The sequence below is a fragment of the Nannospalax galili genome, unplaced genomic scaffold, assembly GCF_000622305.1.
Source record: "Nannospalax galili isolate Female #2095 unplaced genomic scaffold, S.galili_v1.0 scaffold247, whole genome shotgun sequence".
Lineage (NCBI taxonomy): Eukaryota > Metazoa > Chordata > Mammalia > Rodentia > Spalacidae > Nannospalax > Nannospalax galili.
Genome location: NW_008356952.1, coordinates 561,958 through 585,091, shown reverse-complemented (window position 1 = coordinate 585,091; position 23,134 = coordinate 561,958). Strand labels below are relative to the sequence as shown.

Sequence of the window (23,134 nt, the reverse complement as noted above, 5' to 3'; positions counted from 1 at the left end):
ACACACACACACACACACACACACACACACACATATATATAATCTCACATCTGAGGTCGTCATGGGCTATGAGACCCTGCCCCTCCCCCTGCACAAAACTAAGTAGAGTAAGCAGGCTAGCTTCAAACACAAAATATTCCTGCTGCAGCCTCCAAGTGCTGGGATTGCAGATGATGCCACCATATCCAGCTTCTGGATCATTTCTGGTTTCCTAACGATCCTCCCCAGGAAGCCAATCACACAAACCTCATGTTTCTCTTTTGTTGCCCAGAGCTCTCTACATCATTGTACCATATACAGACTACTTTCTCCAGAAAGCCCCAGTCTCCATTTAAACCATTTTTTTGTTTGTTTGTTTTTTTGAAGCAGGGTCTCCCTGTAGCCCCAGCAGTCCTGGAACTCACTATGTAGACCAGGCTGGCCTTGAATTCACAGAGATCCGCCTGCCTCTGCCTCCCAAGTGCTGGGACAACAGGCATGTGCCACCACACCCGGCTCCATTTAAACCTTTTTTCAGCCACAGATCAGTCAGTACTCCTCTAGTGTAGATGATCCTTGCTAAGAAGAAACAAACTAGTCAAAATAAACTACACTGAAATGAGAATAACTTGGAGACTTGAAATTCCCAAACAGTGACCCTAATGATGGCTGGGGTATTTTTGAGTAAATTTATCTACCTCTTGTCTAATTACTCTGAGCTATTCCACCACTGAAGAAATGGCAGTCTTTTTAAAGATGCCTTTATCTATTTTTATTTTTTATGTATATCAGTGTTTTGCCTGAATTTATGTAAGTGCATCATATGTGTGCAATGCCCAGGGAAGCCAGAAGAGGGCATTGGATCCCCTGGAACAGACGGTTGTTAGCCACGATGTGGGAGCTGAGAACCTAACCTGGGTCCTCTGCAATAGCAGCCGGTGCTCTTAACTACTGAGCCATTTCTCCAGCCCCCACCCCATCCCCAAATACCTTTAAGACTGCAATCATACTCAAAGATAACCACTTTTAAGATTTGGGAGATGTGCTTCCAGTCTTCTTCTAGGCATGTAATCATATAGTTATCATACAGTAGTAGGTCATAAGGAATGTGACTTAGTCATTCATTATGAAATGTGCCAGACATTACTAAGGAAGTTTCACAGAATTCAGTTCAATAACATTATCAAAAAATTTGAAATTCATTATTCTTGGATATTGAATGATTTCTAGTTTTCAGTACTGTAAGCCATAACAATTTACTTCCAAACCTACAGAAAGATTAAACCCTGCTTTACAATGTTTGGATGATAATTTATTCACTGTTTCAACTTTCAAAGGAGTCTGTAATAGCCTCCAAGGAAAATTGTTTGTACTGGGAAAAATCTTAAGAAATACAATTTTACCAACACAATTACAGAATTCTAAAGCCTAAAATTATTTATAATCATTGTAGTCTTATTTTGACTGTGATAGGGAAATATTATTTTATAATAACCCTAGGGAGCTCTGTAGAATGGTCAAGTTTCTTAAAACCAAACTAAGTTTTTCAGGAGAAATTAAATACAACCTGTTTTGTTTTCCTTTTAGGATGACATTTCTCTTTGCAAAAACCTTAATGTTTTATATTTATATGACAACCATATTAGTCACATCACTAACCTGAATTATACTACAAATCTGACCCACCTGTACCTGCAAAACAACTGTATTTCATGTATTGAGAACCTCACTTCACTAAAGAAACTAGAAAAACTGTAAGTGCTTTTATTTTTGAATCATGTTAACTGCATTTCCTTGTTATAGTACATACTTTATGCAGGAAAGCATTTCTACTTTTTGCATTAAAATAAATTAAATGTGTATTTGCATCTAATTCTCACAGCTTTTGTGGAACAGATCTCAATTTTTATTTTTATACTAGTATTCATATGTAATAAATACATCCGTATGAAACGCTCAGTAATTTATGCCTTTTGGGGGGGTCTTTTTTTGAGACAGGGTCTCCCTGTAGCCCCAGCTGTCCTGGATTCACTGTGGAGACCAAGCTGGCCTCGAACTCACAGAGATCCACCTCCCTCTGCCTCCTGAGTGCTGGGATTAAACACTTGCGTCACCACGCCTGGCATAATTTATGCTTTTTTAAACCTGATAAACTGGCATGTAATAAGCATGTCCACATAGACCCACACACATAACTAAAAATAAAAATAAAATCTTTTAAAAATATTTTTATTATTTTATGTGTATGAGTGTATTGCCTGCATGTAAGTGAGTGCACCCATGTCGTGCAATGCCGTGGAGGTCAGAAGAGGGCTTCGGATTCCCCTGGAACTGGAGTTAAGGATGGTTCGTAGCTACCATGTGGGTGCTGGGAATTGAACCCGGGTCCAGAGCAAGACCAGTCAGTGCTCTTAACCACTGAGCCATCTCTCCAGCCCCCAAAATAAAATCTTTTTAAAAAGTTATTATTGCTGGGCGTGGTGGCACACGCCTTTAGTTCCAGCACTTGGGAGGCAGAGGCAGGGGGATCTCTGTGAGTTCAAGGCCAGCCTGGTCTACATAGTGAGTTCCAGGTCAGCTGGGGCTACAGGGAGACCCTGTCTCAGAAAAGACCAAAAAAAAAAGTTATTATTACTATTCAATAAAGACTGGTAGATCCAAATTCCCAAGATTGGAATAACTAGCATGCTTCTCCAAAAGTGGATCAGGGGCCTCAGAATAGGAATAGAACGCTGTGATGGGGAACACATTAAAAAGTGCAGATTACTGGATTCCAGCCTAGATATCCAAAACAGATCCCCTGGGAGTTAGGTCCAGAAATCATCATTTATAAACCCACAGAATAGGGTTCTTCAGGACCCTAACATTTAAGGAGCCCTGGTAGATAATTTAGTAAGGATTACTTCAGTTCTCTCACTTAAATTTTTAAAATGTATTTAGACCAAATGAAGTATAAGAATATAATCTGTGATTTAGATGAACTTTTCATAGTTTACATGTTTAATGTAAACAGTATACTATGGGTAGAATTTTCACACTCGAGTAATGTTTTTAAATCTGTGTGTGTGTGTGTGTGTGCATATGCTCAAACGTGCACACGTGCATACATGCACCTCCCCACACATTCTTGTGTGTGTATGGGCACACGATCAGAGGAAGGTCTCCTGCTGTTTGTGCCTGTGTGTCCCAGGCTTGCTGGCCCATACACTTCAGGGATGCTCCTGTCTCTACCTCCCATCTCACCATATGAGCTCCAGGATTACAGATATGTAACCACCACAAGCAGCTTTCTGTTGATTCTGGGATTTCAAACAAGTCTTTATGCTTGTGAAGCAAACAGTTTATCCAGTGAGCTATCCTCTGCCCTCCTTACTATACTTTATCATCATTAAAGCCCCATCCTTAAAGCCCATGGATTCTTAGGTCTACTTGCAACCCTGTCTCTGTTTTGCAGGTACCTGGGAGGCAATTACATTGCAATTATAGAAGGTTTGGAAGGATTAGAAGAACTAAGGGAGCTTCATGTTGAGAGTCAGAGGCTTCCCCCTGGAGAAAAGCTTCTGTTTGATCCAAGATCTCTTCAGTCTTTGGCAGTAAGGTTACATTTGAATGTTGTGACAAGGAGTGTAGTGATTAATAAGTTGTAATGGAACAGGAGGTGGTGAAGATATATTTAGGGAGTACATGTATCTTCCTGTTTATGGTCTATTGAAAGCTTGAGGACTGAAGCTGATTTCCTCATGTAGTCTCAGAGTATTACAGTACAATAAATGGAGTAACACTGCTTACATCTTAGAACGAGAAGGACCAAAAGAAAGGTGTGAACAGGCTATGTAAACTGGCTTTCACACAGATGGTAATTCATTCATAATTTTGGGCCTTGATGATTATCATAGCTCATGTTTTTAAATTTTAGAGGAACTCTTAAGAGTAGACAATTATTTGAAAAAATTTGCCTTGTCTTTTTATGTTTTTTGAGATAAAGTCTCACCATATAAACTGGGCTGGCCCCAGCCTCCCAAATGTTGGGATTATGGGCATGTTCCTGCTATTTGACAACTTTTAAGTAACCTAGAGAGATATTGCAATAAGTTATTTTTTCTCCTGAACCATGACTTAATTGTGTACTACACAAGTACCAGGTTCAAGGATCTAGCTGTGTTGCTTGACAACCAGTCTCAAGATATGGATGTGCCACACATTGAGATGCCAGAGTCCACTGATGAAACTCTTGCCAGTCCTCAAATGGGAGAGGTCTTGGTCTTACTACCTTCAATGCTGGGTAGGAGATTTATACATGAGCCATACTTGTACAGATTTCATCAGTTCTATTTTAGAGGTCCAAAACAGGAAGAAACTACATGGTTCATAAGCAATTGAGAGGTTGACACTAAAGCTATCCAGCACAGCAGGTGTTTTGTTTTTTAACCCCAGGACTAGGGACCGAACCTAAAACCTTGTGCATACCTTACCTAAATACTCTGTCACTGAGCTACATTCCTACCCCCATTTTTACCTAAGATCTCATAAAGATACTCAGGCTGACCTTGGACTCATTCTAGTGCAGGTAGGCCTTGAATTTGTGATCTTCCTGCCTTCAGAATCCTGAGTCAATGAGATTATAAGCTCCCACCACTTGGCTCTTTGGTAAGTTTTATATCCCTCCATGTTTGACCATGATGAGCAGTAGCAGCAAGCAGGCAGGAGAACATTGGGTGGTATCCTCTTGTGACAAAATTCTCATGCAAGCTTTGGGTTTCGGGACCCTTAGCTCTAAGTATTATGGCTCTTGTGTAGGCCTATGACATCATGATTCTATAGCCCTTGCAACAACTGGTGTCGCAGTTGGTCTGGTTATCAGGATTCCTCAAACCTGGAGAGCAGACATCATTACAGCACCTGGGTCTGGGTATCTGAGACCCCTGACCCTAAAGGCTTGAGATGGCTCTCGAGAACTCTACCAACCTCTTCTGTGGCTCTGTACAGTGTCCTTCTCCAGCTTCAGCTGTCTGTCCTCTCTACTACACACACACACACACACACACCCCCTTGAGTCTGCACTGGCCACACACTCATACTGTTCAGCTGCCTCTTCATATGTCCATCAGGCAGCTAGATAAGATAAGGATGAGTCTAAGTTTGTAGTTCCCCAAATGAAGCTGGAGAAATAGTTTTGAATAAAATTATGGGTGAGGCCTGGCTCAACCACACAGTTCCAGGAGACACCTGGAGGAACAGGTTGGAGCTCCTGAGTTGGAGCCCATTCTTTTAACTAAATTCAAGAGTTGGTCTGTTTATTCAGGTGTAACTGTAATGTTGGCATAGCAATACCACAGGATCTGGTGTGGTAATTTCAGATGAGGATTACAGGAAGGTGTATCCCCACTGTCTCAGCAAGTAAGCCTGCTTGTATAGCCAGAGAAAGGATGTCTGGACCAATCATGACAGTTCTTGAATGCAAATGAAGGTTTGTGTTTGCATCAATCACACCTCATATACAAATAGGGTTTGGTTTGCATCAGTCACTGCCTTGCCTTTTTAGCACCAGTGGCAGCTGTCCCTCTGCTGGGCCAGGAAGAGAAAGTGCCTCCTCTTTTGCCTAGGTGAAAATGTTTTCAGGGTCATCTGAGTTCACAGGGGCCTGTGGAATAGTAAAATATCTGGTAGAAACTATCTGAAAACAGTCCTGCTCTGGGCGCAATTTCAGTAGCTGGGGCAATTAGTCACAGTCATTGTGTAGTTTTCTCAAGGTGCCCATGGGTTCACAGGGCTGGCACTGGCATAAAGGTAGTCTGGCTGAGTATGTGACATTCCTTTTGCTAAAGGCAGCGTGCAAGAGAGAGTCCAACAGCTGCCGGCTTGGTGGTCAAATTGTACCATCCCCAACATCTTCACTTATTTATAGGAAAGTGATTGTCAGAGGGAGTGTTTACCATAAAACCTATAAAAACTCATCATTAACACTAATAGTGACAGCAGATTTTAACACCTGCCCAGTGCCTCAAAAAGGAATATCATCCTCCTATGTCTCGGTTTTCACAAAACACCACTGAAAACATTTTGTTTATTCAATATTTGCACAGATTCAAGCAGATTCTGAAATTCTAAATATTAAATCATTGATTTTTCAATGATTTAACATCTTAAGTGTTCGTGGGGAAAAAGACACAAGAAGGTAAACATGATCAAAGTACATTGTGTCATCTATGGAAACGCCATAATGAGATGCATTACTTTGTACAGATAATACATACTTACCATGACTTTTCAAATATTAGGAAATGTTGTTTTTCTAAAGGTCAGCTATGTGTGGTAGCCTTGGTGGGTAGATTTGATAAGAGTTCTAAACCTCAGACTTGAAGATAACTGATTTAGAGTTGTCATATAGTATATTTATGGTCTCGTTAATAGCTAACATTGGAATTCTTGTTATTTCAAATGGCTTCTGAACAGATAAATTGTCAAGAAAAAACTAAATAGGAAAAGATAAAAATGAAAACCAGGTATTCTTTCATGTCTGGTCATGTTATTTCTTCCCTATATGATATTTAACGCAAAATAATAATATGCTTACACACCAATAAATTTTTTTCTACATTATACTTACCTTTTGTGTACTGAGGATCTTTTTTAATTCTTCATTTCTTTACTTTGTAAATTTATGCTGTATCCTGGATGAGGAAAGTAGGACTCATAGACAGAACTATAGGCAAAAAGAGTAAGTTATTTCATATGCTAGAGTTCTAAAAGTTTCATCTGAAAATTAGGAGTATCGAAGCAAAACCTCCATGGCTTTTGAATTTCTTGCCCTAAAAGCAGCCAACCTAAACAAATAAATTTGAATCTCTTTAAGGACTAAGACTTCTGCTTCCTATATATAGTATTTAAACTACTTGGTAATGCTAATTTAGATATTTTTTTCTTACAGAAATCCCTCTCTACTTTGAATATCAGCAAAAACAATATTGATGACATAAAAGACTTAGAAATACTGGAAAATCTTAATCATCTAATAGCAGTTGACAACCAACTGATGCATGTGAAGGTAAAGAAAATTAATTTGAAAGTATTTACATAGAACTGTGATTTAAAGTGTTTTGAAATATTTATAAAGTGTATCACTTTAAAAAAAAACTATTTTGAATTCTTTCTAAAACTGTCTTCTTCATCTCCTTATCTAATTCTGTTTTACCTGGTTTTCTCTTCCTTACCCCAATGTCTCCATCTTTCACCAACAGAATGTAAGTTTTTCTGATAAAGAGCTATGTATGGTTTTTCCTATCTACATTACTTGTCCATTGGATTTTTCCTCCTAAAGACTAAGTTTCTCATTCTTTACTCTGGTCTTCCAATGAATGAGTTTCTAGAAACTGTCACTACTTGTAGCTCAGCTGCTCCTGTGTGGAGAAGAACTGGGTCAGCACACTTATTTTAATTTGTACTGGCTATATACATACCCTATTATGTTATATTAATTATGCCATGGTCATTAAATTATTCAATTTTTCAACTATGTGTTGGGCACCTCCATATTTGTATGGCATTGTACTATAGAGGAAGGAAAGATTTAGTTCTAGGTCTCAAGAAACCTACAGGTTGGGCATAGTGACATACACCTGTAATCCCAGCATAAGCAAGTCAAAGCCAATGTGATTAACATGAGTTCATGGCCAGCCTGATCTACATAGCGTGACTCTGTCTCAAAAAGAAAAGTGCACAGATCTGGCGAGATGGCTCAGCGGTTAAGAGCACTAGCTGCTCTTGAAGAGGACCTGGGTTTGAATCCCAGCACCCACATCCTAACAACCATCCTAACTCTATTTCCAGGAGATCCAACACCCTCTTCTGATCTTCACGGGCATTGCATGACATGGGTGCACTTATATACATGCAGGCAATACACTCATACACATAAAAAATAAAAATAACAAATAAAATATTTTACAAAGAGCAGCTAAAGAGTGAACATGCCATACATAGGGGATGGCAGATGTTTTACTGTGAGACCAAAGAGTATTTGGAGTGTAACAAAGAGGTCAGGTCACTGCGGTAGGGTCTCGGTGCCAACCTCAATTTCTGACACATTGCAGGTGCTCAATATAATTATTCAGTAAATGAAGAGGCAACTATACAATAAGAGATGAGAAAGAAAGGGATGGGAGCCAGGTTATAAAGGACCTTTTAGGACATAATCATGAGTTTTGACTTAATTCTAAGTGCAATAGAAAGTCATTGAAAGAACTGTGATTTTCAAAAGCATTTCTCATCTGCTGGATGAAGAATGAGTTTCAAGAATGGCAGTACAGATATTTGCTGGTAAAGTACTACAGAAGAGAAGTACAATGATATTGTGGAAAAGAAGAAGATGCATGAGGAGGTGTGGGTGTGTTAGGAGTGTGTTTTTAGATAGAACCCGTGGAATTTGTGATTAATAGAATGTAAGAATAAATGCGGCTGTCTATTCCAGTCAGAGGTAGTCCAGTCACAGTGCCAGTCACCAATAGCCCTGACTACTTATAAAAGCTGAGGCAAAATAATTGTTTTAGTCCAAGAATTCAGAGTGAGCTTAGGGGAAAAAAACTCCAGTGTTGAATAAATGTGGCTTTTGGCTGTGTGTTCTACTAGTCCAGGATCCTTTGCATACTAAGAAATTGCTGTTCCACTGAGTTATATCCCAGCCTTGAATAAATGTATTTAAAAAAAAAAAAAAGAAGAAGGAAGAGGAGGAGGCAGAAACCAGACATGATGGTACATGCCTGCATGTACTATCTGGATAACAGAGAAAGAAGGATTGTGTGTTTGAAGTTCTCTGTCGTCTGGAGTACATAATGAGATCTGCCTTGAACAACAAAATGGTCCAATCGTTTGCTCTCCATGAGAAACATACTTTAAATAAATTATACACGAATTAAAAGAAAAATTACAGGAAATACATGTAATGCTAACACAAATAAGAAAGCTATAGGTACTATATTTATATAAAACAAAATAAATTTTAAGACAGGAAATATTACCAGATATGGAAGATACTGAGGCCACTGTGGAAATCAGGGTGGAGGTTCTTCAGAAAATGATGCACACGACATGGACAAATTCAAGCACATCACACTAAGTAAAAGCCAGACACAAAAACAATACACACTACATATGTCTCCACTTATATTAACTCTCAAAACTGTCATATAGTAACAGGAAACAAATGGTTGCCTGATCCAGAGGAGAGGAAAAGGTTTACTGGTAAAGGCTTGAGTGACTCTATTGAGATGATAGAAATGTTCTATATCTTAATTAGAGTGATTATTGTATGGATGCATATGTTTGGTCATCTAAAGAGATGCATTTTGTTTTATATAAATGACAACTCAGTAAAGCTAAATTTAAAATGACAGCAGAAAAATCTAAAAACCCAAATGATACGAATTTTTGAAACTATGACCCAAATATCCAACACTCTAGATGGAAACTAAACTTTACCAAGGTCTACCTGTAAAATGTTTTAGGACACAAAGAAGTAAAAGAAAGAATACCCTAATGCTATTCTGAGATAAAGGAGAATTGTTAATACAAAGAATCAGGAATCAACTTGGATTAGAATTATCGGGTTCTTCAATGTGGACCACAGGACAGTTCCTTCAAACATATAAGGAAAAAATACTCTCAACTTAAAATTATATATTCAGTTTTCAATTGTGAAATATAAAATAGTTTCTAATATAAACACTTTCAAAAGAATTAACATCTCAGGCTGGTGAGATGGCTCAGATGTAAAAGGTGCTTGCCACTAAGCCTGATGACCTGAGTTCTAGCTCTAGGACCCACATCCTAGAAGGAGAGAACCAACTCCCTCCACACATGCAACGTGGTATATGCCTGCATGCACACACACACACACACACACACACACACGCACACACACACAAATAAAATGTAATTTAAAAATTTACTTCTTGGGCTGGAGAGGATAGCTCAGCACTGACTGCTCATGCAGAGGACCCGGGTTCGATTCCCAGAACCCACATGGCAGGTACTAACCGTCCTTAACTCCAGTTCCAGGGGAATCCAAAGCCCTCTTCTGACCTCCGTGGCATTGCACGACATGGGTGCACTCACATACATGCAGGCAATACACTCATACACATAAAATAAAAATAATTTTAAAAATTAAAGAAAAAAAATTTAAAAAATTACTTCTCACATGACCTTTCTTAGGCAGCATTGAAAAATGTGTTCAATCTAAACAGGTGAGTAAACTAGGATAAAGCAAGCCATGGCATTTAGAACTACAGAAAGTCTAGAAAAATTCCCAGAAGGAAGGCGAGAAGCCTTGGCATAGCAGTTCACAGCTGGCTTGAGGGCAAGCAGCCCTTGATGTAGCTGGAGACAAGTACATAGGAAACTAAGCAAATAGGGGCTGGGGAGGTTAAGAGCACTGACTTCTCCTGCAGAGGACCCAGGTTCGATTCCCAGCACCCACATGGCAGCTACGAACCGTCCTTAACTCCAGTTCCAGGGGAATCCGAAGTCCTCTTCTGACCTCTGCGGCACTGCACGACATGGGTACACTCACATACATGCAGGCAATACACTCATACACATAAAATAAAAATAATAAATTTTTTAAAAAAAATTTAAAAAGAAAGAAAACTAAGTAAATAAAGAACTAAGCAATTTCAGCTGGGGGTGGTGATGCATGCCTATCATCCCAGCACTTCAAGGCAGAAGTAGGCAGATCTTTGTGAGTTCAAGGCCAGACTGGTCTACATACTGAGTTTCAGGCCAGTTGGGGATACAGAATAAGACCCTGCCTCAAAAACAAAACAGGAATTAGGCAATTTCAATCCTCTGGAAAATAATAAAGCAGACATAGAAATGTATTGTAGTTTAACCATGAACAATATATGAGTGTTATAGTCACTGAATGTTAATTCAACACTTTGAGTTTAACCCTATCAACAGTGTGGAAGAAAGGAAGTGTAATAGGGGTTGGAAGCCATACTGATGAGAGCTAAATCAACATTTTCTGTAGTAGATCAGTAAACAAAAAAATCTTAAGATTAAAACTCTTTTCTCAGAAAGCAAAATATAAATATAAATGGCCAACAACTATTTTTAAAATGTTCAACCTCCCTAGCCATTAGGGAAATGCAAATTGAAACTACTTCAAGATACCACTTTATCCCAGTCAAAATGAGCATTATCAAGAACTCTGACAAATGTTGGAGAGGATGTAGAGAAAGAGGAACTCTTATTCACTGATGGTAGGAGTGCAAATTAGTGCAACCATTATGTAAATCAGCTTGGAAGTGTCTCAAAAAATAAAAAATAGAGCTACCATGTAACCCAGCCATCTCACTCCTGGGCATACAACCCAGAGAACTCCATATCTTACTATAGAGATATTTGTACCCCCATATTTATTGCTGCTTTATTCACCATAGTAAGGAAACAACCAACCTAGTTATGCATCAATAGATGAATGGATAATGAAAATCTGGTATATATATAAAATCAAGTATTATTCAGCGCTAAAGAAAAATGAAATCACAAAATTCACAGCAAACTGGATGGACCTAGAATGTATAATATTCAGTGAGTTACCCAGATTTATAAAATAAAAAAAAAAACCCTTATGTTTTCCTTCATATGTGGATCCTAGGCTATAATGTATACAATGTATATTTAAAAGGGCATGTGTGAAGAATTATTATTATTATTTTATTTGTTCACCCACTTTCCCAGGTAGCACCCTCCCATAGCCTCCCTCCCCCTACTAGAGCCCTTATACTCTGATATCCCTGCTACTGTCTGCTGTGTTGTCTGCACCCCAGCCATTCCCCACTACTCGACCTTCTGGTGAAATCTAGTGAGCCTATCTAGAGGTCTTTGTTTTAGGAGGGTCAGCTGTTCCTCATCAGTTGTCAATAGGCCTTTAGATAAGATTGGGGTCTGCTGTTCATTTTCCCAGTTCTATGCAGGGATTTTGTCTACCTGAGTTTGCATGTGGTTTGTGTAGTCTGACACCATTGCCATATAATCATATGAGCAGGTTCCCAGGAGCTTGTGGGACTCTGTTTACCTGATGACTTTATATCCATGCTCAGATGCCAAGGAGCTCAGAAAGTAACCGACTGTGACTAGTAATAACCAGATATATAGAGATTAGAAATGCATGCACATCTTAGTGTCAATTGTATTAAAAAATGAATTTTTCTGTATGAAACTGTGTATTTTAATAATAAAATGTAGATCTTTTTTAAAAGTTTAAAACCTCATTTAATTTTATGTCTTATAGGATTTATATGGAGTACAATATTGTATAACTGTATTAATTCAACTGTAAGCCTAAAAATTTACAGCCAATTTTGAAAGAGATGCATCTTAGCTCTGGAAATTGTTACTGAATATGTTAATGCTGTTGTAATGAAGTGCTTCTTCTAATTATATGGTTATTAAATAATGTAAAAAAAGGCATGTGTGAGTATACTATAATATTTAGACTTGAGAACAAGAAAGGGCCCCTTTACACCTGAGCCATCTCACCAGCCTGAGTTGATCATTGAAAAGAAAAGGAACACAGCTTTTTAAATTACTTTTATGTGTATGAGTGTATTGCCTGCATGCATGTAAATGCACTGTCGTGTAATGCCTGTAGAGGTCAAAAGAGGGCGTTGGATTCCCCCGGAACTGGAGTTAGAGATAGTTGTTAGCGTGAGTGCTGGGAATTGAACCCAGGTCCTCTGCAAGAGCAATGCTCTTAACCACTGAGCCATCTCTCCAGCCCCAGAACATAAGTTTTGTCTTTTCTTTTTCAAATGGTAAATGTGTGAATCCTGTGTATTGAAGTAGCAGGAACCATTTCTATGTTCCATGAGAGTCCAGTAAGTGTATTCTCTTTCAGGCAGTGATTGTGAAAACTGAAATTCCCTTTTCATCCAATTGACCATTAGTGCAGTGTGAACGACATATTCAGCACATATTTTGAACTGGTTTGGTGGGAAAGAGTACATAATTTTTTTTTTTTAATTTTGGTTATTGTTGTTAATGTTTGCTACAGTTCTGTGCCCTGCGCTTGGTTGTTTTTTATGAAAATTGTCATTGTTGGCCGGGTGTGGTGGCACATGCCTTTAATCCCAGCACTCCAGAGGCAGAGGCAGGCAGATCTCTGTGAGTTCAAGGCCAGCCTGGTCTACATAGTGAGTTCCAGGCCAGCTGGGGCTACAGGGAGATCCTGTTTCAAAAAGACCGAAGGGGGGGGAAGATTGTATGGTCACAGGGGTTAGAAAGATGGCGCAGTGGTTAAGAGCACTGGCTGCTCTTGCAGAGGGCCTGGGTTCAGTTCCCAGCATCCACGTGGCAGCTAACAACCATCCATAATTCCAGTTCTGGAGGATCTGACCCCCTTTTCTGCCCTCCATGGGCATTGTATCATATGGGTACACTTATATACGTGCAGGTAATACACTTATACACATGAAATAAAATAAAAATAATAAATAAAAATATTTCTTTAAAAGATTGTATGGTTGGATGCTGGGTGTGGTGGCCTATGTCTTTAATTCTAGTACTTGGGAGGCAGAGGCAGGTGGAACTCTGTGAGATGGAGCCCAGTCTGTTCTACACTGGGAGTTCTGGTCAGCCAGCTGGGGCTACAGGGGGAACTCTGTCTCAAAAAAAAAAAAAAAAGAATTTTAAAAAAGATAAAAAAGAAATTTTAAAAAATGTGTGACTGTAAAGAATCCTGGTTAATTTTATTTACTATATATTACTGTACTACAGTATGCCCTCCCTCATTCCATTAGATTGAGAATCTCTGAAAGGAATTCTGATTGATTGACTTCAGGATTATGCAGAGCCAGAGTAGAGCCTGATTTATAGGAGGAACCTGAGAGTTGTGCAGAATGAATGAACAAAAGTATTTAATTATCTGGGGAAGCAAGGCAAACCATTCAGTAAGCCCCAGTGTGTGGGATATGCCAAAAGTTGCTTTTCCCTCTCATACAGAAAAGATGCCCAAGGAATGAAGGTGAAATTCAAAATTCTTTTACTTCCAGCATGGGGTCACACTTAAATGTCTAGACCCGGGGCATGGAGAAATGGTTCAGTTGGTAACACACTTGCTGCAGAAGCATAAAGACCACAGTTCAGATCCCCAGAACTCACATAAATTCCTTATGGATATAGTGGTCCACCTGTAATCCCAGCACTTGGGAGGCAGAGGCAGGTGATCCCCAGAACAAGCTAACTTGTCAGACTAGTCAAATCAGCAGGTTCTGGGTTCAAGTGAAAGACTGTGCCCCAGTGTACAAACTGGAAAATGATCAAAGATTCAGCATCAACCTCTGGTCTTCATATGCATGAGCACAGACGTGAACATGCATGCACACATGCACATATACCATATACACATTTACAGGCAAAAATGCCCAGACTCAGCTTACTGGGAATCTCAGTATACTGCCCAGAATACATTTGAATGTGCTTTTCTGTTAAATCCTGCTCTGAAGGCTTAGTCAAAGAGTATGCTGTATCTAACATCAGAATATTAACTTCTTTATTTGTATTCTGAGACCAAGATCTCTATTTTATGGTTTCAAGTTTTCCATTCTTTTCCCCCAAACCTACTGGCAGTAAGCCCTGTGCCTTGGGGGAAGAAATCTCTCATGTCATGTATAAGGTCACTGGCATCCATCCAAAAGGTTGACAGCAATAGACAGCTTTGTGCCCTGGGGAAAAGGAAGGGGACATCATTAGAGAAACCTACCAAGAGCACTATAATCACCTGAGCTTTTTAGCATTTAGAGAACAGCTGGTTTTATTTGGCTACCAGTAAGTTCCTCAAATGAGTCCACAAAGAACACATGAAATAACTAAACATAGTTCTTACACAAGAAAGTATAATGTTAAAATGATTGCTTCTGCTGATAGTTTACATTATTTCTAAAAATAAAAATTAAAAATATAAGGTCATTATTGAAATGCATATTACAAGCCGTTAATCTCATTTTATTAAATAATTTCATCAATATAATAGATTACAGCACTATAAAGTCCTGCCAGTCTTGTATATGGAGTTTTATGAAGTGTCATAAAGGAAAACATGATAGCATTTGCAGTATATTTTGGTATGGAAAACTCATTTTTTAAATAGAAAATGAATGATCTCTTAGAATGATTAAGTAACTAAATATTCCAATCAAGATTCTGACTTGAACAATGAGAAAGATATCTAAAAACAGTTTTTTTTATGTGTATGACTGTTTTGCCTGCACATACGCAAGTTCGCCACATGCATGCCTAGTGCCCATGGAGGCTAGAAGGAGCCGTGGGATTGTCTGGCTTCTTCTATTTGAGTTATGGAAGGTTGTTAGCCTCCCATGTTGCTTCTGGGAATGGTACCTGGGTCCTTGGAAGTGCAGTAAGGCATCACTCCAGTCCCAATATTGGAGAAGAACTTTAAAAGAACACATGGAGCAAGAAAATGTACTATAGGTATTGACAGGCAACTGAACTCCTTGAGCTCTGTGGAAGTAAAAGAAAAGAGAACTGGGTTACTAGGAAACGCGGCATTCACAAACAGTGGCCATGTCCTCGTTTGCTGAGGGTCCAAGAACCTAAGAGAAGTGAGTGCAATTGAACCCAAGGCCCAGGACATGGACTTGAGGGAAGCGGCCAAGTGGCTTCCATCCTTCCTGCAGCCTGGGGCTTCATCCCTTTCTTCTCTACATACTCCAGACATACAGTGGCCAGGGTCTCCTTACTCTGAGTTGCTCTAAGCCTGCCCTCATCTCTCCAAAGCCGATCTGTGCCAGAGACTTCTAGACATGCAAAGAGAGGGTGAGAGGCAGATGAGGAAGCACAAGAGAATAAATCCTGTCATTCCTTCCCTGTTCCTGTGTGCAGTTCTTTCATGAAGAACTTCAAAACCGGCTTCATCACACTTCTTTTACTTCCTGTCCTGCTTCTAACATCAGACCCTCGCCTCTCCTCCGATCCATCCGCTGAAAATACCACTATATAGCAGCATTTGCCGAGACAATAGAGGCGATAGCGGTGAGCAAGAAACATGCGAGATCCCTGGCCTTGAGAAACTCAGCATTAAAAGGAAGGAAAACATTCAGTTTGCAACCACACCCCGCCCCAATGTAAAAATTGCACAAATGCCATGAGGAGAAGTAGGTGGTGCTGGAAGCTTGTAATGGGAAGATTTTCCCTGTTAAGGATACTCTGGGCTTTCTTGAGGAAGGGATATCTGATAGCTGAGCTCTCATAGAAGACTTACAGGCAAAGGAAATAGCATATGCTAACACCTCAAGGCTGATACAAGCATGACAAACACTAGGGACAGGATGCTGAAAGTGAAGTAAAATGTAATACAAACCTGAGCTGCTGGGCAGATGGGCAGCATTGGACATGACAGTTTGTGTTTATCCTAAGAGCATTGGGAGACACTGAAGGGGTGAAGTAAGTAGAGATCAGCATTTTGAACAGCTCTGCATAGCTAGGCTATGAAGAACAGCTTGGAAGGAGAGGCTAGACAGGAAACGCAGGACAGTAGAAACCTTAAGAGTTGGTGTGGAAATGGAGTACACAGACCAGAGAACTGCTCGGAGAAGAAAGTAGAAAAGACATAACTGGTTTTGAGTTGGATACAGGAAATGTGGAAAAGAGGTCAGTGAGAAATGGAGAAGTCAAGAGTCAGGTTCGGGACACAAGAAGTCATGAATTTGGGCCATGCCCAGTTAGGGCGTCTTTAAAATATCTCACTGAGGGGCTGGAGAATTGGCACAGTGGTTAAGAGCACTGACTGCTCTTGCAGAGGACCCAGCGGCTACAAACAGTCCTTAACTCCAGTTCCAGGGGAGTCCGAAGCCCTCTTCTGACCTCCTCGGCATTGCACAACAAGGGTGCACTCACATACATGCAGGCAATATACTCATACACATAAAATAAAAATAATAAATAAAATATTTTCAAAACAAAAACAAAACATCTCACTGAAAGTATCAAGGAGACAGATGCACGAGGCTAGAGTTCAGAGGATAGATGAATGTGAGAGTCTTCAGCATATTGGTTGCCACTGAGAATGTCATCATGGGTGCAGGGGGCATTTTTTGGGGGGCGTCTTTTTGAGACAGGGTGTCCCTGTAGCCCCAGCTAGCCTGGAACTCACTATGTAGACCAGGCTGGCCTTGAACTCACAGGGATCCGCCTGCCTCTGTCTCCAAGTGCTGGGATTAAAGGCAAGGTGTGTGCCACCACACCCAGCATGGGGGCATTTTCTTTTTTGTTAAAGGTTTACGTATAAATGGACAGGGTGGTGGTTACAGGAAGAAAGCTTGTTTCTAGCTGTGATTGTATGCTCTTCCGTGGCCAGAGACTGAAAACAGACCAATTTTTGGAGGAAAAGGAAGCAAGTGAATTGGTTCCTGACGACCTAATACTCGCTGCTGCTTCCAGTGGGAGTGATCGGGCTTTGGAAAATATTGCTACATTATGAGGAAGTTTCTAGTATTATCACTGCGCAAATTCCTTCAGGCTTTTTCTCCTTTGAGGGGTTGTTTTCATGGCCAAACTCGGGCAACAGTGTGCAGGTACAACATTGCTTTTATGAGATGTGTTCTCAGTTCTCAAAAATAACTTTTATAAAATAATCTGTTCATACATTGGGATGTCTGTGGTTAGAGGTCTGTAGTTACTTATAGGGCCATGGATTCATGGAGGATCCATGGAACCTGCAGGAAAACAGAATCAGGAAGTTTCAAGAGAGGGGACCACAGGTTAAGATAACCCAAAGAACTGAGACTTACAAAGTCTGTGGTTGGTAATGCTGGACTCAGCAATATCAGTGCCTTTTCAGTGGTACTAACCTGCAGAAGTGCCCATTGGTTGAGAAAATGAAGGAAATGCTCTAGACCCTTATAACTGCAAATGGGGTCTGAAAGCACCCAGCAGCAGCAGTGCCAAAGCTCAGCTTCTTCCTCCCCAGACCTAATGAATCAGAACCTGCATTTAAACAAGGTCCCTTGGTGATTCTCTTTTTTAATATCTTTCAATTACATTTTATTATTCATTTCCTTTAATATGTGTATACAGCATGCATACGATGATCAGAAGACAACTTACAGAAGCTGGTTCTCCCTAACCGTATGGTACCCAGAGACTGAACTCAAGTATTCAGGCTTAGGGACAAATGCTTTACCCACTGAGTCAAGTACAGGCTCCCTGTGTTGATTCTTAAGCACATGAAAGATTGAGAAGCACTGGTTAAGAAGTCTGATGATGGTTAGCAAAAAAGTAGATAACAGCAGAAGAGAAGGAAGACTGCAGATGGAGATGAGAGACGATCCCAAGAGGAGACAGTCAGGATCCAGAGAGCTGATGAACATGGGAAAAGAAAAACGAGAGACAGAAGAGGAGCTATGAGACCAGAGGCAGACGACTGATGACTGAGAAAACACTATGGAAAGATGACCCACTTCTCAATAAAGATGAAGCTAAGGTCAACCACTGAAGAGGAGGGAAAGAAAAGTTTTAGGCCAAATAATACATAGATGAGAAACCCTGTTCTTTAACTCACAGAGTTCTAGTTTAAGTAACATTTAGTAACTTTTGGGAGTCTTTAACTTTTGGGAGTATTTTTCCTGTAACCTCTTTAGACAGGTTTGTGTCACTATATAAAAATACCAAATACTATAATGATTTACAGTTCAACTTGGCATTTCTGCAAGTTGCTGGGGGTATAGGTTGAGAGGTTGAGTCATGAGCTTTACTAGGCAAACATTATACAGGTTGTTAATGCACATGCAAAAATGTATGAAAACTTGAAAGAACAAAAATCTTAATCTTTGCCTACAGTTTTTATGTCTGAAAAGTTTGCTAAATCAATAAAATGACCAGAGTTCATCTCACAGTCAAATTCATTAGTGATGTACTTCATTGGTTTTCTGATGACCATTTATCATGAGGTGTAGAATCTTCAAAATGAATGGGGGAAATGAGAAAACTTGACATGCTTGCCTCTTATATAAACTAAATATTTGATTTATCATACACAAATGAACAAACCACTACAGCCTGTCATGTTTTCTTAGTTTCTAATTTATTCAACCTCTGCTCAATATTGATCCTGACAAGCAGCATGGCCCAAAGATAAATTTATTCATTCCACAGTTTAGTCAGGAACAAGCCAAAAATTATAGATTTTCTCAGGCAGATGATGACAGGCAGTCAGGAGGATGACAAATGGCTGTCTTTAGATTTAGTAAGGACAGTTGGACCAGACGTTTCCGATAAAGATTGGAGCGCACTGGGCAAATACAGGTTCATCACGGTCATCATTAAAGCCGGGAGCGCTGCCTGCCGCAGATGCCTGCATAGAAGCTGGGGTACCAGCCTTCAGGGGAAACAGAATCAGCTCCTAAGAATTTTGCAGCAGTCTTCTAAGTGATAGCCTGACATGATCATTTATCAAACAGAGACTGTCCAGAAAAGTGCCTGCTTCCTTTAGAAACTTATTGAAGGGCAGGAAAGTGAAAGCATTTTATTAAAGACAGGAAGGCAATGAACAACCAGAGCGTATCCAAAGGGGAATTGTATTTCAGAACAGGATTAGTTTAGTCTTAAATAAACACATACTGGAGGGAGTTATGTCGAGGGTCATTTATCAAATGAGGAATAATTAACAAACTCCAACTTTTTAAAAAATCTATACCAGTTTAAAGCTCTCATATTGTTGGGGCATCATATTCGACACTATGAAAAATACAGCATACCCCTTCACAGGTTTTAGAGTAAAAGAAAAATACACTATAACTCCCACAGAAAATAATTATGGCCATGTTAAACATTGAACAAAGTTGCAGAAAGAATAAAATCTTCTAGGGCCTAGGACTGAGGGCTGAAGTTATAATTTTGAAAAGAGCTTTCTTATATGAAGAAAACTGTTTGTCAATGGGTAAGAAGTTTCTTCCTTCAAATTTGCTGTTGACCAAAATCGAGAGAAAGAGGGAATCAGCTGAGAACACTAGGGCAGGCAAAGAAACAGAAAACTAACATATTTATGACTTGCCTGTTTTGTTCCCCACACTTTATATGTCATGACAATTAAGCCTATTTGTAGCCACTTTATAAAGACATGCACACAGTGAGCAAAGCTCCAGGAGACTTGGGATTGCCATTTAAAGAAGAGAATTCCTGGGTTTTCACAAGATACTTATTTTGAAACCTCAAAGTCAAAACAGACAAAATTCTGCAGATATATCGATCCAAAGGAAATTAAGTTAGCATTTTGAAGAGATACCTGCATTCTATGTCTATTGCACCATTCTTTTTTATTTTATGAGTGTATTGCCTGCGTGTGTGTAAGTACTGCATCATTCTTTACAGTAACCAATGTATAACAGCCTAATTACATTACTTTTTTGGAGTAATCATATCTTTATCCCATTTTAAAAATAATTTGGAGCATATATAAGAAATAACCAAAGCATATTTCCTTTCCATTAAAAAGTAGTTAAAATAACATTTATTTTTTAAAGAGGAAAGGGGGAAAGCAAGAAAAGGAATGAAAAACAGACAAAAAAAATTGGGGACAGAGTGACACTGGATGGGAAAGAACTGCAAATAGGGAGAAAGTTTAAAAAAAAAAAGAGGAGCTGAAAGTGCTGGTTCTGGAGAACTTAGTCCATTTCCTCGCCTTCATTTCATTTGACTTGTAGACCGCGGATTAACCTAATTATTCCTTGAAATAGCAACAGGTCATTTTCTGGCAAGCTATAAAAGCATGCAAATGCTTATAACAAAATGTAAAAAAAAAAACTGTACCCACACTAAGCTCACAATTTAAAAAGAAGTCCCTATACTCAAAAAGGACAGATAATGTCAATATTTCAGTGCAGCCTTTTATGAATTCTACTGAAAGTAGGGCATCTTCCTCAGAAATTAAAATGGGCTTAGTCTTAATATGGACTGAGTTAATTTAAAGGCAACATGTCCAAGAACAATTCTGTGAGCTCCAACTTAGAACCTCACACTTTGCCTCATCTTCAGCCACAGTACTATTAGTCCAGACCATTTTGTTCAAAAGCTAGACATTATTCTGTTTAAGGAGATAGAACAGCATAAAAAGCAGTGACTGCCTTTAAAAACAGCGAGCACGCCTGTGTCAATAACTACAAAAGTCCTGTGTCCCTTTTTCTCTCCTAATTATAGGATTTGGAGCTTTTACTGAACAAGTTGATGAAGCTATGGAAATTGGATCTAAATGGAAATCCTGTTTGTCTTAAACCAAAATACAGGGACAGACTGATCTTGGTGTCCAAGTCACTAGGTACATGTTTTTCATGAATATAGTTTTCTTAGAGTAAATCACTTGCTTAATTTTTTAATTTATCAGCAAGATTTCAGAAATGTATATATATGACATCAAAGCTCACAGCTGGTTAATCATAATACTAGTGATTCTCTACAATGTAGGAAAGAAAGTACATCAAAAATGTAAACCATTTTTTTTCAAAATATGTATGCAAGAGCTATACACACCCCACAAAGGTAGGAAAGAAAGAACACACAGAGACCAGTCATGTATGTTTTTTTAAAGTTCTGCAGATGGCTCTGCTATGCAATCGCCTACCCCCACCCCCACCTCCACATCTAACTTCTCCAGCACCACACGCATTAGTCCCCTTTCCTCAACCAGTAGAATCAATACAATTAATGCTTAACTGTTAAGAACCTTCCAATTTGAGCTGGAGAATAACCCAGTGGCAGAGTGCATACCTAGTGTTCACAAGGTCCTAAGTTTGATTTTGAGCTCTACAAGAAAAAAAATAAATAAATAAGAAAAACATTTCTCACGTAGTTCTGTAGATAAGATCACAAAAGGTGTGGCATTGTCTATTAATTTCTGAAAATAAAAAAGTATTCAAAGTTTATTTTGCATAACTCTATGACATACTTTGTGATTATAAAATTAATTAGAATAAGCACTTGGGAAGCAGAGGCTGGTGGATCTTTGTGAGTTTGAGGCCAGCTTGGTCTACGTAGTGAGTTCCAGGACAGCTGGGGCTACAGGGAGACCCTGTCTCAAAAAGACAAAAAAAAAAAAATTAATTAGAATAAAACTCAGAGCATGGAAATGTAACTCAATGGTAGAGACCTTGACTAGCATTTATAAGACTCTGAGTTCTAGCCCTAGCACTGCAAGGAAAAGAAATACAGAGAAGAAAAAGAATCACTCATAATCCTGCCATGCATAAACTGTTAACGTTAACTTTAGTATGTATCTTTCCAGTCTTTTCTCTTTTTTAAAACTTTTAAAAAATATTTTATTATTTTTAGTTTATGTGTATGAGTGTATTGTATGTGTGCATGTATGTGAGTCCACCCATGTTGTGCATTGCTGCGGAAGTCAGAAGAGGGCTTTGGATTCCCCTGGAACTGGAGTTAAGGCAGTTTGTAGCCGCCGTGTAGGTGCTGGGAATGGAACTCGGGTCCTCTGCAAGAGCAGTCAGTGCTCTTGACCACTGAGCCAACTCTCCAGCCCTCCAGTCTTTTTTCTAAGCACATATACACATGCAACAAATTTGCTTTGATTTGTTTTTATTATCCTCATTTGTAATACTCAATGATAAAAAAAATAATAATAAAGTTAAAATAAAGGACTGTGCCAGGCATGGTGGTGCATGCCTTTAATCCTAGCACTCGGGAGGCAGAGGCAGGTGGATCTCTGTGAGTTCAAGGCCAGCCTGGTCTACATAGTGAGTTCCAGGACAGCTGGGGCTACAGGGAGACCCTGTCTCAAAAAGACCAATAAATAAATAGACTATGAGGAGTCACTTTATGTTTTGCAGTTGACCTGGCCCTCACCAGACACAATGGCAAACTGCATATTTGATTTACATAGTATGAACAGAATAAAATTTCATGTTAAGAGCAAATCGTTAAAATCTCACAAAACCTGTCAATCACTTGCCTTTTTTTCCTAAACCACTGCTATGCATAATATAATAGCCTCATATGCAATCATGTGATTAAAATGACATGGAACCAGGTCAGTCTAGTTGCCTAGGACAGTCTCCTAACCTCTCCTAGCTCTGTTTGGGACCATAATATGAAGAAGTAGGAATTTTGGTAAAATATTAAGATTTTTCTTTTC

At 39.3% G+C, this 23,134-nt stretch overlaps 1 protein-coding gene across 1 annotated transcript in view; it reads left to right on the top strand.

Moving 5' to 3' along the window:
- The window catches only part of Ppp1r42 (protein phosphatase 1 regulatory subunit 42), a 41,093-nt gene that overhangs the window by 1,867 nt on the left and 16,092 nt on the right, over positions 1-23,134 (top strand). The window contains exons 2-5 of the mRNA XM_008854771.3: positions 1,567-1,733; positions 3,434-3,572; positions 6,908-7,024; positions 21,190-21,307. Coding sequence (XP_008852993.2) covers positions 1,567-1,733; positions 3,434-3,572; positions 6,908-7,024; positions 21,190-21,307 — 541 coding nt within the window. The remainder of the gene's footprint in view (positions 1-1,566; positions 1,734-3,433; positions 3,573-6,907; positions 7,025-21,189; positions 21,308-23,134) is intronic.